At 46.1% G+C, this 19,173-nt stretch overlaps 2 protein-coding genes across 5 annotated transcripts in view; both read left to right on the top strand.

The window, feature by feature from the left end:
* LOC109437321 (uncharacterized) overlaps nucleotides 1-9,689 on the top strand; it is a 52,380-nt gene extending 42,691 nt beyond the window's left edge. For 2 of the 3 annotated variants that reach the window (XR_016021391.1, XM_088798782.1), the window contains one exon: nucleotides 4,980-5,914. Coding sequence is in view for 2 of the 3 variants with exons in the window: in XM_088798782.1 (XP_088654908.1) it covers nucleotides 4,980-5,019 (40 nt within the window). In the remaining variant the exon portion in view is untranslated. Of the gene's footprint in view, nucleotides 1-4,979; nucleotides 5,915-6,520; nucleotides 6,684-6,768 lie in introns of those variants that run through there. The other variant, XM_088798781.1, reaches the window with a different exon arrangement.
* A 2,933-nt stretch (nucleotides 9,690-12,622) lies between these two features.
* Nucleotides 12,623-19,173, top strand: part of LMTK2 (lemur tail kinase 2) — a 67,400-nt gene continuing 60,849 nt past the window's right edge. The window contains exon 1 of one of the 2 annotated variants that reach the window (XM_019716485.3): nucleotides 12,623-13,023. In XM_019716485.3, coding sequence (XP_019572044.3) covers nucleotides 12,933-13,023 — 91 coding nt within the window. In that variant the 5' untranslated portion in view covers nucleotides 12,623-12,932. The remainder of the gene's footprint in view (nucleotides 13,024-19,173) is intronic. The other variant, XM_019716486.3, reaches the window with a different exon arrangement.

Here is a 19,173-nt window from a genome sequence, read left to right as displayed (position 1 = left end):
CCCAGAAGTTGGATTGCTGCATCATAAGAAACTTCTATTTTTAATTTTGTGAGGACCCTCACTACTGTTTCCCATAGTTGCTGCACCAATTTATGTTCCCACCAACAGTGCACAAGGGATCCCTTTTCCCCACGTCTCACCAACACTTAACCTCTTGTTCTGTTCATAATGGACATCCTAACAGGTGTGAGGTGATAGCTCACGGTGGTTTTGATTTGCATTTCCCTGGTGATTAGTGATGTGAGCCCCTTTTCATGCACCTGGTGGCCATTTGTATGTCTTCTTTGGGAAAGTGTCTATTCAGGCCCTCTGCCCACTTTTTAATTGGACTTTTTTTCTCTCCAGTTGTAGGAGTTCTTTATATATTTTGAATATTAACCCCTTATCAGTTACATGACTTGCAAATACCTTCTCCTGTTCTGTAAGTTGCTTTTTCGTTTTGTTGCTGGTCTCCTTTGCTGTGCAGAAGCTTTTTAGTTTGATGTAGTTCAATGTCCTTTTGATAAAGTCTCCCAGTATTTGTCTATGCTCCACGTCACCTTGCACAGGTTCCCCCAGACTCTGGGCAGCTGGGTTTGCCGGGATCCCTTCCCACATCAGGCCTTCGTAAGTGCTGCCTGGCAAGCTCTCTCGTACTTCTCTCTTTGTGCTGCTTGTCACAACAGCAGTTTCACATGTGCTGGTGTCATTATTTTATTGGCACCTGTACCAGGGCTCTTTTGGTAACAGAATGCCAAAAACAAGTTAACCTAAGCAAAAAGTGCATCGCCGGCGTCATTAACTGAACCAGAGGCGTGGGCAGTAATGTGGTGGAGCCGCCCATTGACTGTGCGTTCCTCTCCCGGCTCTGAGTTCCGTGACATGCGTGGGTGAGAGTGTTTACACTATGGAAACTGCAGGTGCTGCAAACCAGGACTTTCTGCAGCACAAGAGTAGCTGTAGGTGCTACTGGAATAAATGGGTGTGGCTGTCCAACACAACCTCTCTTTCCTTTTCTTTTTTCCCCCCTTCTTCTGCCATCCCCCTCCTCCAGTTCAAGCTGTTGTTTCTCAGTCTAGTTGTGTAGGACACAGCTCCCTGGCCCATGCAGGTCTTATGAGCCTTGCGCTCCCCCAGCTGAGGCAGTTGGTCACCGGTCGTCGGTCGGCAGCTCATGGCAGCTCCTGCTGGCTGCCGGCCGCTCACACTGACTGCCGGCCGCTCACACTGACTGCCGGCCACTCACGGCAGCACACGGGAGCCCACAGCAGCACACAGCAGCTCATGCTGACCTCCGGCTGCTCATGGCAGCCCAGCTCCAGGGAGACCTGTTGTTCACAATCTTAGCTGTAGAGGGCGCAGCTCACTGGCCCATGTGGGAATCGAACCCCGGACCTTGGCTTAGGAGCACGGCGCTCCAACCACCTGAGCCACCGGGCCGGCCCCACAACCTCTCTTTTCGATGCTGAAATATTATATCATTTTCATGTGTCATGAAATATTATTCTTCTTTTGATTTTTTCAACCATTAAAAATGTGAAAATCACTATGGAAAACAGTATGGAGGTTCCTCAGAAAACTGAAAATAAAACTACCATGTGATCCAGCAATCCCACTGCTGGCTATTTATCCAGAGGAAATGAAAACAGGATGTCAAAGAGCTACCTGCATCTCCATGTTTGTTGCAGCGTTATTGACAACAGCCAAGATGTGGAAACCATCTCAGTGTCCATCAATGGATGAATGCATATAGAAGATGTGGTACATATATACAATGGAATATTATTCGGCCATGACAGAAAAAGGAATCCTGCCATTCGTGACAACATGGATAGGTGTTTTTGAGGACATTATGCTAAGTGAGATAAGTCAGAGAAAGAAAATGCTCCATGGTAGCATTTATATGTGGAATCTAAAAAGGCTGAACTCATAAAAACAGCGTTCTGATGGATACCAGTGGCTTGGGCATGGGGGGATTGGGGAAAGGTCATTTAAGGCACAAATTTTATCCTTTTACCTAGTGGATAAATACACCCTGGAGATCTAACGTATAGCACAGTGAGTACAGTCAATAACACTGGATTATAAACTTCAAAATTGCTAAGAGACTAGAGATCTTAATTATTCTCACCACAAAAGAGAAATGACAATTGTGTGACATGGTAGAGGTATTAGTTAATGCTATGGTGGAAATCATATTGTAAATATGTGTATGTATCAAATCAACACGGTGATTTACACAATGTTAACCTTACACAATGTTATGTCAATTATATCGCAATTTAAAAATTGTGAAAAGCATTCTGACCTGTGGACTGTACAAAAAATGGACTAGGGACCAGATTTGGCCCATGGCTGATCTTGGAGGCTTGATTGTCTAGGGAAGATAGGACAGAAAGAGAACAAGAAACTCATCGCCTCAAACTGACTTCTTTTAGGTATCTATAGCAAGTCAATAGTATTGAAATCCAAGCTTTGTCATGAAGGAAGGTGGTTTCCTAACTTCCTTTAGCTTCTCTTAACATACGCAGGACTGGCTGACTTTATCCTTTTACCTAAGAGCTAGACAAGAAGGGGCAGTGTCCACTCCCAGCAGATGGAGGGTGGTGAGAGGAGAGAGTGACGGAGGCAGGAGGGAGCAGGTGATGAGACCTGAGTCCTGACCTCACTTTTCCAGGTCTGAGCCCCTGACAGGGACAGCTAAGGGCTGGGAAGCGCTGCTAATGAGGGCAACCTGCACTAGAGAAAAAGGGGGCTGCCCTTAGCTCCTGTGGGGTATGGACAAGAGGCAGAACACACGCCCAGCTCTACAATAACGCGATTGAGTCAACAGCAGGCGGAAGCAGCAGTTTGTTGGAACCAGTTCTGACTGGCCAGCCGATGTCACAAATCGGCTGAGGAGGGAGTGTTTACACTGAACACCAGCAAATGCTTCAAATCAGGCCCTTTCATTTTCTGAAGAGCCTGTTATTAAACATTTAACAGAACACCACTGGATAACTCTCCAATGCTGAGTGAAAGAAGCTACAGGGACATACAATAAATTGTGCCTATGTAATTCCACTTACATGAAGTTCAAGAACAGGCAAAACTCATCTCTAGTGACAGAAGTCAGAACAGTGATTACCTGGGATACGGGAAGTTGACTGGAAGGGCCGTGAAGGAGCCTGGCCAAGTGCTGGGAAAGTTCTGGATTTGTGCTGTCCGCTACCACATGTGACCATTTACATTTGAATGGAAACTCCAGTTTCTTGGTGGAAGACTGCTTGCCCAAACTTTTAAGTAAGAGAGGAGTAACTTTTGTCTTGTTTAAGGGTCTCTTATTTGGGATGGGGGGGCGGTCACTAATACTCACAGCCACGCCTCCTTTTAGCTGATAACCGGTAGTCGGACGAGTCAGTCTGGGTTCTTAGTTGTAACCACAGAAACTAATTCGAACTGGCTGGGGCGGAAAAGGGTGTATTAAAGGATACTGGGTAACTCACAGGATGCCCAGGAGGGCTGTAGACCATGGCTTGGAGTCGGCCCCGTCAGGAGCAAGCCCCCGAGCACACTACAGAACAGGTTTACTGGAAATCCCACTGGTAGGAGCAAACGGCAACACGTTTGGTGCCCTCTACTAGCCACTCAGTGCAGTTTCAGCCACCCTCCTGCCTGTTTCCCTCTAGCTTCTGGTTAGGCACCTGTGCGTCTGATTGGTAGACTACAGTCCCATGGCAGGACCCTGGCTTCAAGGGAAGCTAGTGAGATAATCATCAGCCTCCCCCGGTGCTAGCCAGCCAGAAAGAATGATAAATGGCCACTACCCCCACCTCTGGCATTTCCCTTAGCTACTGCCAAACAGAATCTCAGATGGCTGTTTGCTGAACAGAGCCTCCGGTTTACGTCCGAGTGGAGGAAATCTCTGATGGACAGTGGGTTTATCTCCAGGATTTAACCAGCTGTACCTTTTAATGTGTTATGCCGCTTGCACTTTGGATGTAATGAGTCTGTGGTGTGCCTCTTTAAACTACTCACCGTCCTGAGGTGCGTGTGTGTGTGTGTGCACGCGTGTGCAGCCAGCCGGTCATGGGAGCAAGTAGTTCCTGACCCAGCAGGAAGGTCCCTGACAACAGCTCCTCCAGAGTCGCAGCGTCCTTTGTTTCTATGCCTGAGAGAAGGGCCCAGGCTCCATGACCAGGACGGAAGAACTATCTCCTGCAAGACGTGGACTCAGTGCAGATTTTTCACCCACAAAGAGAGAGCTTTGGGCTCCAGGCTTTTAAAGACCCTTCCAGCTCAAACCCATGTTCTCAGGTTTGGTGCTGCTGTGTTTTCTAAACGTCCTGGGGTCCCTCCAGGATGCAGGTGTTGACACCAAAGATCAGAGCCAGAGGACTTTCCAATTGGCCTCATTTCCATTTCTAGTCAAACGTCTACTTGCTGAGCAATCCCACTTCTGGGTATACACCCAAGAGAATTGAAAGCAGGGACACGAGCAGATATTGGTACATCCATGTTCCTAGCAGCATTATGCACAATAGCCGAAGAATGGAAACAACACCAGTGTCCAAGGACAGATGAATGGAGAAACAAGATGTGGTCCATCCATACCATGGAATATTATTGAGCCTTAAAAAGGAAGGACATTTTGACACATGGTCCAACATGGATGAACCTAGAGGACATTATGCGAAGTGAAAGAAGCCAGTTGCAAAAGGACAAATACTGTATGATTCCCTTTATGAGGTACCTAAAGTAGTCAAATTCATAGAGACAGAAAGTAGAAGTGGTGGCCAGGAGCTGGGGGGAGAGGGGACTAGGGAGTTAGTGTTTTATGGGGACAGAGTTTTGGTTTGGGAAGATGAAAAAGTTCTGAAGATGGATGGTGGTGATGGTGGCGTGACAATGTGAATGTACTTAATGCCACTGAACTGTACACGTAAAGATGGTTAAAATGGTATATTTTATGTTATGTATATTTTACCATAATAATAATTTGAAAATGTCTACTTTCTCAGAGCCCAGTATCTTGAAAGACTCTCGGATGAATCGTATTAGCAGGACTAAAGCCAAGTAACATGTCAAAACATCCCATCAGTTCACTCGGTTCATTGATAATTGTAACCAACACAGAGGAAAACAACCAGCCAACTCTGCTCCCCGTTCTTATATAAAGGAACCAACACGTGTTGATGGCCTGGAGACATGGACCCCCTGAGCCATCAAACCTGACTTTTGGAAAGGTGCCGACTGCTTAGATATTCCAAAATCACACAGGATGTCTTGTGGCCAAACAAGACAGCTAGGGCTCCAGTTTCCTTCTCAACATAGAGACACACCCGCAGACTGGAATAAAGACATGACAAATGGAATTCCATGTCCACACATCTATCTATACCTTGCTCAGAAACAATGCAGAAGAGCAAAATCCAAAAGCTATCCGCCATCATCAAACAGCAACAATCTTTCAAGTAAAATTTAAAGAGAATACATGGAATATAGCCAACCATCCCCACCAAAAATAAAACACTCCACTTTCCTAAGCTGATTCAATTATCTCTCTAAAAAAAGGGCTTTTTTTAACACCTCCCAGCAGGCAGCAGATTCAGCTGGTGAGAATCACTGCATAATCGAGCACCCAGAACCCAAGGTGTAAAATAAAACATGGACTGGCTCAGATGGATATTATCATTTTAGCGCCATCTGGAATATTTTCCACGATGTAAAGCATATTAAAAAAAATTCTTCATGATTCTCTAATTGTGGAGTGACATCGGCGCCAAAGTCTCTGTCCTTGATATGAGTTGAGTTTGTAATATCCACCAGCTTAAAAACAAGATAAACACACAATGAAGAAAATCCTTGCTTTCCCCTATAAACCAATTCAGGCTCATTACAGAAAAGTGAGAAAATGCAAAAGGAGGAGGAGGAGGGAGGAAGGAAGAAAGAAAGAGAAAGAAAAAGAAAGAAGCATCCCTGGTCCTGCCCCTCGGAGATACCCACGTTAGCGTTCTGATGTTTGGCTGATGTCCTTCCAGTCCTTGTGGGTATGAATACGAATTGCATATGAGTATGGAATCCTGCTGCCTCCTCTTACTTACCATGGTACCATGGCACAGTCCCTTGTTAACATGTCACTCCTGGTCGGGTCACATTTACATGACCCCTTTTCCTGCCTAGTTTTAGGGCCTTTTGGCCTCTGTCCTGTGGCTGGGATCTCTCTCCTGCCGCACTTCCCTTTCTCATCCGGCCTTACCTCGATGTGATTTTCCACTATTTCTGCCTCCCCATTGGAGTTTCTGTGCTTGGGGCCTGTACAGGGCCAGCAGGCCTTGCTGGGGACCCAGTAGCCGGCCCTGCTGGACCCCGGCTCCCTGGCCAGGCCTCTTGCCAGCCAGGGCAGCCTCTGCAGACAGTCACCACGCACCACCAGTCTCCCATCAGCCTTAATTTAAATGGCTCATGAGGCCCTGTATCTTTTCCTTGAAATGATTTGTTGAAGATTTGGAATTGGTTTTCCGCCTGAGGATCATTAACTTACATGGTTTCCACTCTTTAGTAAGGAAGTCACAGATGGTTGTTCTCAAAGGAACCTGGGGCATGGTGGAGCACGACCCACGTACACGGCACCAGCTGTTTCCAGGGATGTCCAGAGATGTCCCACACCGTTCCTGCCACCTCCCAGGGGCAGGAAAGTCCGCATTCTCCAGCTGAAGAGCTAGGTGAGGTCTTTTGTCTTCTCAAGACCTAGGACGGACCTTTGTCGGTCCATGACTCCCAGGCACCGTCCGTCTCATCCTTCCTTAGGTTTTCTGCCACACCACCTGGACTGCGATGAGCCTTACCTGTTTACAGGTGGCAGCCTCGGCCCTTCAGGAGAGGTGAGCAGGTAGGACAGGGCCTATTTCCCCCAAGAGGAAACGGGTGTGGGGAGGGAAACCATGGTCATAGGCCAAAATGAAGTCCGTGTTGGAAGGCCAGCCTCCCTACGACCTTCCTGTTGCTAATCAAATGCTGCTCCACACCCCGTCATCCTCAGGGAAAACAAAGCTGTATCTGTAAAGCGGGCACAGAGCACACCCCAGAGGGAGATTCTGGGGAGTAATGAAGTAATGCACCGGAAATGCCTGCATGTCACCCAGGACACGGCACGTGTCTGAGCATCCTGAGTAGAGTCTGGAATTGTGTGTGGCTTGTCCCTGAAAATCTGAGATGTACCCGCATATTTGCCCTCTAGAAGAGCTGTGGTTTTTGGCTGCAGCACAGGCATGCATGGAGCAGTGAAAAAGCCCATTTGTAACAAAATTTGGTAATTAGAAAAATAGCCACACCTCCCGATGCTATTAAATAACAAATTCATTGAGCACTGGAGAAGGAACCACACGTTCTGGCCGAGCCTGTTGGCAGATGGTGGAACTCCCCTAAACAGCTGCGGGCACAAACAGGTGGGGCGAGAAGGGAGGTGCAGGAAGTCACCTGGGCCTCCCCGACTTGGGCCCCAGCAGCCCCGGTGGGGGTGAGGGATGCTGCTGGGAATGGAGCCACAGGCAGGATCAGGCACTAACCATACACAGTGACCCCTGGTTTACTGGGGTGACACAGACCCAAGGTTCTGAGCAGTTAGGTCTGGAGGAGTCACTTCCTCACTCATCATCTTTGGGGGCTTATGAAGCATTTGTTTCCCTGACATTTGGGAGCAGATAGAAGGGAAAGGAAATTCTTCTTTCCAACAGCCCCCATCAGGACACCACGGGCCCCTCTGATAGGACAGGGTGGCATTGCAGGAGGAGGTGGAGAGGCCCGGGCAGGCACTGCTGGAGGGGCCTCTCTAGGATTCCTCTGCTTCGAAGGTTCCAGATCTCGCTGCCCGAAATTCCCTTCTGACCCAGTGCCTAGGAAGGGCCAGAGGATGTGGCTGCATGGGCTGACTGGTCAGGGCGAGCCCACAGGCCCGTCAGCCCTGCCCAGCCACCTCGGGCCCACGTGCCAGCCCCATGCTGGTGAAACTCCCATCTTCGCAGTTCGGCCACCTGGCACCTGCCCTCCAGTCTGTCCCAGTTGGCCTGTGGGGACTGTAAGTCAGCTTTACTTTTATGGGCTTGGGGAAAGGGTCCCGTGACTGGCAAGGACGCTGAGCCAGGCAGGACTTTCCAAGGCAGTCTTGGCTCTCCCTGTCCTGGAATGCCACCTCCCCAAGAGCAGGGACCTCATCTTCTTACTCACTGCAGTGCCTGGAACATGGCCCGACACATGACAGCCTCCTCCTGTTTGTTGAAATCATCGTCGAATGATTGGTGAGGAGTAAATATGACTAGAACATGTGTCCTGCCCCAGATACACGCTGCTGTCTGTGAGGGGAGTGTCAGCCAATGCACTGTCATTGGCAGGACACATGGGCATCAGCCCACCTGGGTGCTGGCACGCCATGAACACAGAGCCTCTCACCTCTCACCAGATCTCGCTGGTGCCAGCACCTTCCAGCAGTGGGGATGTGGCTGGCAATGCCACAGGCAGGGTTCCACTCCTGGGACTTCTGTTCTAATGAAAGGCATGGGCCGGGAGGGAAAAGTGCTCGAGGGATAATAACATCGATCCCATCATCCTCCTGTGCCATCCCCCTAATCCGGTTGTCTATACCAGACTCTTCCCTTTTCCCATCCAAACTTACGTGTCCAAGGTCCTTCTGTCAGACAGCGACAGCCTCCACTTGACATATCGAAGAGAAAACATTAAAACCCATCTTCTTTCCTTCATTTGAAACTCTATCTCCCTCCCTCCTTTATTAAACTACCATCCTGTCCATCCTTGGGATTGCCGCTCAAGTGTCACCTCCTCAGAGAAGACTTCCTGGATCCCCAGGGCTGGATCAGGCTGTGTTGCATACATACTCTTTGTGACTTCGCACTGTCACAACTAGTATATTCACATTTAATAGCGTCATTGGCCGTGCGATTTCTGTGCCTGATGAGCACGAGCCCTAGGCTGGCAAGGACCACATCCGTCTTGTCCAGCATGGCAGCTCCACTGTCCAGCATCGCAATTGATGCATAACTGATGCTCGATGAGTGCCGGAGGGTCTGGTTCAGGAGCAGCCCCAGCACTGCTGGCTGCCCCCATTAGGAGTGGCCAAGGGTATTCGCAGAAGCTTGAAGTAGCTGAGTGGATTGCAAGGGTCTTCTGATCCTCGAGAAGCTGAGTAAGCTGAAGTGGCTGGAGAGCAGTGGGCAGCCACAGAAGAGCTGGGGACTTGGGCTCAGGACGTAAGTAGCCACTGAGGGAGCTGGGCAGTGAGGAGGTCACCAGTCCCACCTTGGGAGCTGTGTGCTACGATGACACAGCTGCTGGCACCACAGTGGACCTGAAAGGATGCTTATACCCTGGTTGCTGGAGTCCCAAAGGGAATGTCTGCCCCCCCCCGCATCTTCATAGCGGGAGGCAACCTTTCCATTATCAAGATTCATGTCATGAGGCTTTCTTGATATGGGAAGGGGTTCAGTGGCTGGGCAGGCCAAAGAAAGGAAAAATGCAAGTGTTCAATCCAGGAGGATTGAACCATGGAAAAGTGGATTTTATGGAGCATGTACTGCCTTCAGAGTAGCATTTGTTTCCCCACCTCCACTCTTCCCCCAGCTCCGAGGGCCTCTCGCCTGAGGGGTGCACATGGGCATTTTGGCCCACACCTCACGTTCACAAAAGGCCTTCAATGTACACTTTGACCTTACTCAGTTCTGATGTTGACTTCTGAGATGACGTCATCCTTCAGGTGTGCCTGGACAGATGAAAGAAGTGTGTCAGGTAGCCAAGAGAGAACAAGAAGGGCACTTAGCAACGACTCAGGAGCCAGCCTGCCTGAGTTTGGATCCCACCTCTGCCACGCAATTTTGGCCAAAGTACTTAAGCTCTTTCTCAGTTTCCTGATGTGTAAAATGGGAACGATAGCTTAAGCCAGTCACAAAAAGCCACGTATTGTATGATTCCGTTTATAGGAAATGTCTAGATTAAGTAAATCCAGGGACAGAAAATAGATTAGTGGTTGACGAGACCGGGGGAGGTGGCAAATGACTGCTAATGGTACAGATTTGCTTTAAGGAATGATGAAAATATTCTAAAATTAGGAAAAGTTTAAAGAGTTATTACTTAGCTTGGAAAAAATATGTTCATAATATGATTTTAAAGTGCTATCCCATTGCTGAATCTCGCTTTTATAAATCCTGTAATTATCTTGTGGATAGCATTGTGGATATTGCACTGTAAATATGCAGTATATTAAAGGTGTTAAATTGTTAGACTTAAACTTTAGCATATATTTGAGCCTTGCTTCAGCATTTCTTATTTCCATTCATTCATTCATTCTTACCATATTACGTGTGCCTCCCCAAAACAGGAGGTGACTCAGGGCTCTGAAAGGCTAACACACCTGGTGAGCTGTCCTTGACTCAATTTTAGACTGAGGACCTAGAAGGCAAGAAAAGGTGAAGACGTCATACAAAGGCATATAGAAAGAGAGTCGGGGATGAGGTCTGTGGCCTTCGATTGGCAGAGAACTAGGGACAGTGTGACTTTCAGTCTGCGTGGACTCCTTATTTGCCTAAGGCTGAAGGTAAGTAATGAAACCACAAAAGGGACGCAAGTCAGCACGGTGCAATCACCAAAACCTTATGGAGGGTGTCCTATGGCAAGACCACTAGTGCGCAAGACAAATGGCTCTCCTGGAGGAAAAGAGCCCTGTTTGCCAATTGCCATGGTGTAAATATTCACACCATGGCTTGTTTCAAGCTACAGACATGATAGCACGGAAGTCAGAGTTGGGAAGAGATGTGCAGTAGTGCAGTATAATATAGTATTTTTAGTATACAGCTATAATAGATATAAATAACCTCAAAGCATAGATAATGGTAAAATATAGTAATTCTAGTAAAATAAATGTAGTAAAATAACTTGTAGTAAAATAACTTGCACCATCACAATTTCGGATTTAATCCCAAATGTGTGCCACAGGTTGTTTTCTGATTGTTAGGTGAATCTAGACAAAGCAAACAGTTTTCAGCTGTTTTGTAAATTCTGGACGTCTTCAAGAGAAGCCCTGGGCAAAGGTGTGAGTCGTGAGGTGGGTGGTGGGGTAAAGGTTGCCATCAGACACCCTTTGAGGAATGTGTACCTTAACCCCTGTTCTGTGAAGTGGAAAAAAAAGTTGTTTATAAACTTTTGGGCTCGCTCAAATAATAACGAAACCCGCTTTGGGGATGTGGTCTGACGTGTCGTTGTTGGGATGCACTTTAATGATAATGAACAACCACCAGGATTATGCCGGTCGGGCCAGCACTGCTGCACACACGGCCACTCCTCCCGGCACACAGCTGAGCGTTCCCTGGCTTCCTTGACTCTAAAGCCGGAGCTTCCTGATAGATGTAGACGCACAACAGGGCAATTGTATCTCTTTTCTAGACCTTTACCTTCCTTCCCTTTCCCACACAGAGATCAGCAGTCAGTCGTGGAAGCTCAGCATGCCACATTCCAGCTATTTGTTTACTTAGGTATTTATTGGCTTGCCTTAACGATTCAACAAATACTCCCTGGGCGTAGATTCTGTGTGTCCAGCGCTGGGTTAGCACTAGAGAGCGGCATGTAGGATGGACATTAGAGGAGTTTGGAGAATTGGGGGGGGCTCCCCTGCTGCCAGTCGGTGGAGCCTCCTCATCTGGTAAGATTCAAATCAGTTTCTCTCCTGTACAAACTGGACTACAGGTTCATTCTCCAGGAAAGCCCCGCCCTTTCTCAACCTCCAGGCCTCTGATCACTGTTACTTCTGCCTGGAAAGTGCTTTCTCTACCTTTTCCACCTGTTGGCTGGGCCTTGTCTCTTGGTGGGGAGAGGTCAGCCTGTGGGAGCTGCTCCTCCCGAGCACCACCGGTGCCAGGCATCCATCCTTTGGAGAATGTCTATTGGGAGGCAGGCCCTAAGCCAGCCCCCTGGGAACCGGAGCTGAGCCGGGCACAGTTGCTGTCCTCAGGGAGCTTACAGTCACAGGAACAATAAAATACGGCATCTGGGATAGCAGTCTGTCAAGGACTGGAGCAGGGCGCTAGGAGATGTTAGTCATTTCTCCTGGGGTTGGGGTGCAGCCTTCTTAGATGACGTCATCCTTCAGGTGTGCCTGGACAGAGGAAAGAAGTGTCAGGTAGCCAAGAGAGGACAGGAAGTGGGAAATGGCAAAGGGAATGGCTTGAGGTCAGGAGCTGAGTCAGTGGGTGTGAGGGGAGAGGCATTCTATTCTTGCTGAATTGAAATAAAAAACCCAAAGCTCCTTGGTGGCTGCTAGGATGTGTAGGTTAACCTAAGGAGAAGAGCCCAAAACGGCTCTGACAAATTAAAAAGGCAAAAGACAAAACAGGCCCACTGTTACATGTTTTAAAATACTGAGAAAAAATTCAGAATGTATTCTTGATTTTTTTTTTATTGTCTTCTTTGTACTTCCCTGTATTTTTAAATTTAAAATAATTGCGGGTATTACCTGCTGCCCACTCACTCTCCCGTCTGCAGGGGGCGCACCGACGGACACCCTCCCTCCTCCAGGGTGATGGGCGGGGCCTCCAGGGCCCTGTGGAACTGCCGATTGGCTGGCTGGGCCATCCATTAGGGCCTCCCGCCCCCGCTCTACGTCACATGACGCAGCCCATCATGGCGGCGGGAACGCGGCTCCCCGGGCCCGCGGTTCCGCAGGGCTGCTGCCGTTGCTGCTGTTGAGAGGCGGCGGCGGCGCAGGCTGGCGGACGGGCGGCAAGGATGGTGTTTCTGTGGCCGGAGCGGCGGGTGCGGACCAGGAGCCGAGCTGAGGTTTGGCCGAAGCGCCGTGTGACCAGGAGCAGCCGGCGCGGGTGCCGCTGAGGCAGCATAGGGAGGCAGGAGCGACTGACCGACGGACGGACGGAAGGCGACCCGAGAGCCGGCCCCGGGGCCGTGCGGTGGGCGAGATGCCGGGGCCGCCGGCGTTGCTGCTGCTGTTGCTGCTGCTCCTGGCCGCTGGCAGTACCGGGGCCGCGCCACTTCCGCAAACAGGTGCAGGTGAGCGGGCCCGCGGCGGGGACGGGGCTGGGGCGACCGGACTGCGGGACCATTGCGACCCGGGCGCCAGGGGTGAAGGCATCAGGCCCGGTCCGGCCTCGGCGCCGAGGAATTGGGAGCCTGCCGGGGCGGGAGGCCCGGGAAACGAGCGATTAGAGAGGTTTCTGCCGCAGGGGCGTAGGGTGGGGGGGCGGGCTGCCTTTCCAGGGCCGAAGCGGGGGCGAGGCGATGCTGTTGGGGCTGCGGAGGGCGGCGAGCGGGGTGCAGCCGGGCAGACTGCGGTACTGGCTCTGGACCTGTTGCCTGAAGGTCTTCAGCCTGCGTCCCTCCTTAGCAGTCCTGCTTGCCTTTCCAGATGTCACCTGCCTCCTGTGAGCTCTTCATAGCTTATAATAAGAACCGTTTCTTAAGTCTCATCATACTTAAATGCAAACGACTTGGAGAGCGGTGCGAAGTTTCCTTCGCTCCCTGAAACTTGTTCTGAAGTTGAAATCAATTTTAGACGCCGTGCTTTGTATTCGGATTGAATCTCTGGGGATGAGAAGCAAACAACTCTGTAAATATTTCTATTTTAGGAAGCCAGTGATCAGAGTAGCAGCCTTTGAATAACTATTGACAAAATGGCCCAAGGGTGATTGAAGCCAGTGTGATTTTCTTTGTATTTTATCGATGTCGTTTTCCTTTGCAGTGTATTTTCCTAGATAAAACTTCAACCCAAGAAAGCATCCCAAGTTGGGTCACTTTCTTTCAAAGGAAAAAAATAACGTAGGCTAATTTGCCATTATCATTGGCTGCTTACCTTTGAAATGAGGAGAGACTGACATTTTATAGATTCATAGAATTTTAGAGTTGGAATAGACCTTAAAGGAAAGTTAGTTCAGTTTCTTCATTTTGCAATTGAAGACCCTGAGATACTGGGGGGGTCAAATGACCTACAGCTAACTTGTGTGCAGAATCCTAACTAAAACCCAGGTCTTGGATTCCCCTAGTTGTGTGATTCAAATCGTGTAACTGTTTAGGAATACTCTTGAGGTCAAGAGTTATTTTAGAATGATGTTAATTGGGTACGGAATGTGGAAGTTACTGTTCCCAGTGAAGACATATTTTTCAAACACATCTACAAGGAAAGCTGTATGTAATTCTTTCCGGAGCTGTGCCAGGTCATGTCATTGAGTGCCCTGTAGTTGAGTATTAACTGTTATCATTGTACCATATAATGTATTGCTAAATTTCTGCCACTGCCTTAGATCAAATATTTGTAAGGTGAATTGTTTTCTGATCTCATAGATAAGAGCAGTGAGTATTATTAAAAGTACAGGCAGCCCAGCTAAGACTCACAGAAAGTAGCTGGGAAGTTATAAAAGAGTATATGGAAATATATTAATGTTGATATTGAAAGATACTGATGGTGAGATTGAAAATTAGCACTAAAGTAGGATAGTGGATAAAGAGTGAAAGGGTTTCAGGAAGTTTCCAGATGAATTTGCACTTAATCGAATTTTTATATATTTTGAAAGCAGATTCTACGTAGGAACCTATGGAAATATGTCTGCCTATAAACCCCTTAACATTTTTTAATTCCATTGTTTTACTATTTTATGGAGGTATAAATCATAAAATCTAAGGGTTTTTGTTGTTTTTTTAGTGTGCTGTAAAACAATCAGGAAAATGAATTCATAAATAGAAATCAAATTTTGACGTAAAAAAGCATAAAGAAATATTTGGTGATTTATAGCAGCGTTTGCAGATTTTCCCTTCATATTCTGTTGCTTGGAAGGTGTATGGCTAGACATGTGGCATAAGAATGACAGGTACCTAGAGTTAAATTCTATAGAAAAGATGCACAATTGCACCTAGATTTTGGGGGGTTGTATTTCCATCCAGAAGAGATTGTTAATCCTGGTAGCAGAGATGTATTCTAAACCAAGGAAAATAAACCCTTGAGCTAATCCTGGTAAATGAACTAACTGGTTAAGAAAGAGGAACCCCTTTGAACATACATGGTAGATAAAAGAGCAGTTAAACATTGAAAACATAACTCTCAAGCTTTTAATTATCTGGGGGCCTGTACTTCATCTGAAGGCAGGGCTGGCCACTGTCAAATTAAGGATAGATCATTGCTTAGGGTCTTTTGCCTCCTTGGCCTTATTCTTTCTACTTGAAGTTCAAACTGATTAATGGTGCCTTGGAGAAAGCATGGCTTAATCAGGGATAGATTGGAAAAAATACTTGAGTTTTATCCTTTGCCAGCCCATTTGCATGGGGAAAGAAATGAGGCAGTTACCTAAATTCAGCATTTAAATCGAAGTTCAATTATTCAAAGTTTCTTTGTCATCCAGAATCATTTCTAGGTTTGGAAATTCAAAAAGGTATTTACCCATTCAGTCATAATAAAGCTTTGTTAGTATGTGGATTTCCTTTGCTCCTCGGGCAAGAAGGCATTTCTTGGTTGAACTTAATTTTAGGTCTCTCTTTATTTTCTCTGGGTGTCCCTTTATGCCCTCTCTGGAAGCTGCTTTTCCTGAGGATCTATATTTCTGCAAGGGCCCTTGTTAATGTAGACAGATCTTGTTGGTTCTCACTGGAAAGCTTATATAAAGGCAGAAAGTCCACTAATTTCACACAAATTACCAAACTAAGATTACAGTTAAGAAATTCTTTTCTGCAGATCATAGTGATCAGGTTATTCTTCTCTTAGAGAACATTCGTGTGTCTTTTATAAGATTCTCCAATTCACGTCATACAGGAAGATGCTGTATGTGTGGGGCATTCCTCTAAGTCCACAGTGTATTAATATTAGGGTAGTGGTTAGACAAGGAAACCACTTCTATTGTTCTGCGACATATTAGGTCACCGAGTACAGAGGAAGCTTTTAGCAGTTCCAGATAAAGGACCTCACTGAAGCCGGTGGGACTCAACTACTGATTAAACAGCTTAGGAAACCGGGGCTCTCGTTTTAGATTAAACAAACAGACTTGTACCTTGACAAAGATTTCTGAAGTAAAGGAAATGCTTTCTAAAGTGCAAATTTTTGTGTTTATTTTATCTGTTTCTGAGAAATAAAAAGTATTTTCAACAAGCTTTCCATGCAAATTATTTCGGGATTTAAGGCTTGAGATTCAATTTCGGTTGGCAATGCTGTAATTGCTTTTAGTTGGTGATATTTTTGGGTTAACTAAAAATGCCCATTTGTACAGTAATAGGAAGTCTGTCCAACAATTTTATAGCTGATTAGCACTGAAGTGATCAAGTCCGCACAGTTTTCCTGGTATCGTGTGCTGTTTATGCAGCTCTTCACCTTTAGAGCCCTTGGGCCCTCTGCATCCACTGTGGGCTGTGTCACTTAGATAACAGCTGCACATATAATAAAAAAGACTTTGTAATGTAAATAAGGGATGGCCAGTGTTCTGAAAGTGTTAAACAAACGAGTCCTCAGAAAAGCCCTTGTAGATGGACATATAAAAAGAATCCAGCTTTTCAGTCTAGTTGAGAGTAAAAGTCATGAACCAATCACAGGAGGAGTAGGTGTTGTAGCTGGAACTTGGACTTTGGAGTTGGTCCTGGTGTGAGGCCTTCCTCTGCCACTTCAATAGCTTTAAGACCTTGGGCCAGTTTCTTGACCTCTCCAAGCTTCTTAGAAACGCAACTATTAAGAAAAGATGTTGATAATACTGTGTTTCCCTGAAAATAAGACCTAGCCGGACAATCAGCTCTAATGTGTCTTTTGGAGCAAAAAATTAATATAAGACCCAGTCTTATTTTACTATAAGATTGGGTCTTATAGTAAAATATAGCATAACATAATATAATATCAGGTCTTATATTAATTTTTGCTCCAAAAGACACATTCAAGCTGATTGTCCAGCTAGGTCTTATTTTTGGGGAAACAGGGTATTTACCTAGAGGGTTGTTGGGAGGGTGAGGTAGTGTCACGGTGGTATGCCATGACTGCTACATGTCGGGCAAATGGCAACGTAGATTTCTTCATTGTGTCAGATTTGTAAACTTGGTGGGTTGCATAAAATTGACTAATGGTGGGTGGCATAGCCTCAAAGAAGGAACTCAAAGTGGTAGCTGCTTATCATGGAATGCCTAAAAATCTTTGTTACTCAAAATAACTTGTTATATGATGGGTGAAGAAGAGATCCCTTAAATCTAGCTTATTTCAGTATAATATATAGGCTGGTATTGTTAATTCGTGAAATTCACAATGTTGGGGAATTATGCTAGAAATTTTTTAAATGGTCTGATTAGTCCGCTTTTATGTAATAAACCTGTTTTTAGATCTCAAGATGACTAAAGCTCTTGCATGTGAACAATTGCTGGTTTTAATTTTCTTAAAGGAACCAAGAGCCATCTAAGCTTAGTTGATCTGAAACAAAATTGTATACTCCATAAAGCACCCTGAAGGCAGTCGCTTAACCTACCCCCTCGTGGACCCAGCCTGGGGCTGAGGCTTCCCTTAGGAAGTGTCATTTGGGGAGATGAGTATGACTGACTGACTGACTGACTGACTGTCTCTCTCTCTCTCTCTCTCTCTCTTTCAAAATCATATCTTTTTGAAGTCTCCTAGCTGTGCTTTACTCTTTTTCAAATATTTATTACTCAAAATGAGGAGGGGAATATTATAAAAAGGAGGAGCTGGACAAACATTCCTTGTCTAAAACAGATTGCTACATGTAGGGTTGTTTTTAGATTTAATTCTCAACTTTTCTATGAATCTTCATATGAAGACACTGTTGCAAGAGAAAGCTGAAGAAATATAGTAAAATCAGTGTGTCGGAGCAAAATAGTGGAGTAAAGTATTTTTAAATTGTAGCAAATGACTAATTTGGAACCATGCTTGGCATTACAATGAACAGGCATATCAGAAAAATAACATCAGTATTTCAAAAAAGTATTTTTTGCAAAGGTTAGCACAGTGCAGAGACTCCAAATATCATTTGACTGTTGTGAGAACTGTTGATGCCAGATGTCTCAGGTGCCTGAAACCTCTTTGCAGCCTTAATTTCCCTACTAAGACCTTCTTGCCCAGTCCTGAGAGATTCCCACCCCAATGAACTCCTAGGGTGTTTACTTGGGAGACAGGATGAAAACATTGGAACTTAAGTTTTTATTTATTTTCGTTTCATCCTTTTAAAATTTTGACGTGTGAATTTTTAAGGCATAGAATATATTGGTACACTAACATTTTTATGGTTTGTAAATAAGTAAATTTACATGAAATGGAAGGAATGTAAAGAAAATTGACTGAGGGCAGGCTGTGTGATCAGAAAGGTTTGGATTCATTGTACCAGCCTTCAGTTCGTACTTAGCAAAGACCACTGGTTTCTTTAAGTTCTGCCTCTTCACCTGGATTGCAAGGACTGAGTCTACATCCTTTGTATTTCTAGTGTTTGCATGGTACCTCATGGGTTCTGGGCGCTCAGTAAAGGTTTGTGGGTGAGGATGCTAAAGATGATACTGGAAAACTGTTTCCCCGAAAATGAGACCTGGCCAGACCATCAGCTCTAATGCGTCTATTGGAGCAAAAATTAATATAAGACCTGGTCTATTTTTGCTCCAAAAGACGCATTAGAGCTGATGGTCCGGCCAGGTCTTATTTTCAGGGAAACACGGTAAGTTTACCAGACTCCTGTCGTGTGTGTCTGTGCCTGTGTGTGCGTGTGTGTGTTAAAAGGAGAGGGTGTAAGCCGAGAGTTTGTAATTCTTCTGTGAACCTTGCTTTTCATCCAGCCACAGTTCATCACCTGGGATGAGGCCATTTACAGTTTTGTTTTTTAGAATAAACTTTTTCTTTCTGAACAATTTTAGATTTACAGAAAAGTTGCAAAGATGGTGCAAAGAGTTCCTGTATATCCTCTATGCAGTTTTTCCCTATTGTTAACATCTTCCGTTAGTTAGTACATTTGCCACAGCTAGGAGCCAAAACTAATACACTATTATTAACTAAAGTCCATATTTTATTTAAATTTCTTTAGTGTTTTCCTAAGTCCTTTTTCTGTTCCAGGACACTACATTACCTTTCGTTGTCATGTCCCCTTAGGCTCCTCCAGTCTGTTCTTTGTTGTGATGATTTTGACAGTTTTGAGAGGTGCTGGTCAGGTATTTTGTAGGATATCACTCTGTTGGCGTTTGTTTGGTGTTTTC

Source organism: Rhinolophus sinicus, chromosome 5, assembly GCF_057876585.1.
Source record: "Rhinolophus sinicus isolate RSI-liver-muscle chromosome 5, RSI-T2T, whole genome shotgun sequence".
NCBI lineage: Eukaryota > Metazoa > Chordata > Mammalia > Chiroptera > Rhinolophidae > Rhinolophus > Rhinolophus sinicus.
The sequence above is the reverse complement of the archived record's forward strand: the minus strand, read 5'-3'. Positions and strand labels throughout refer to the sequence as shown.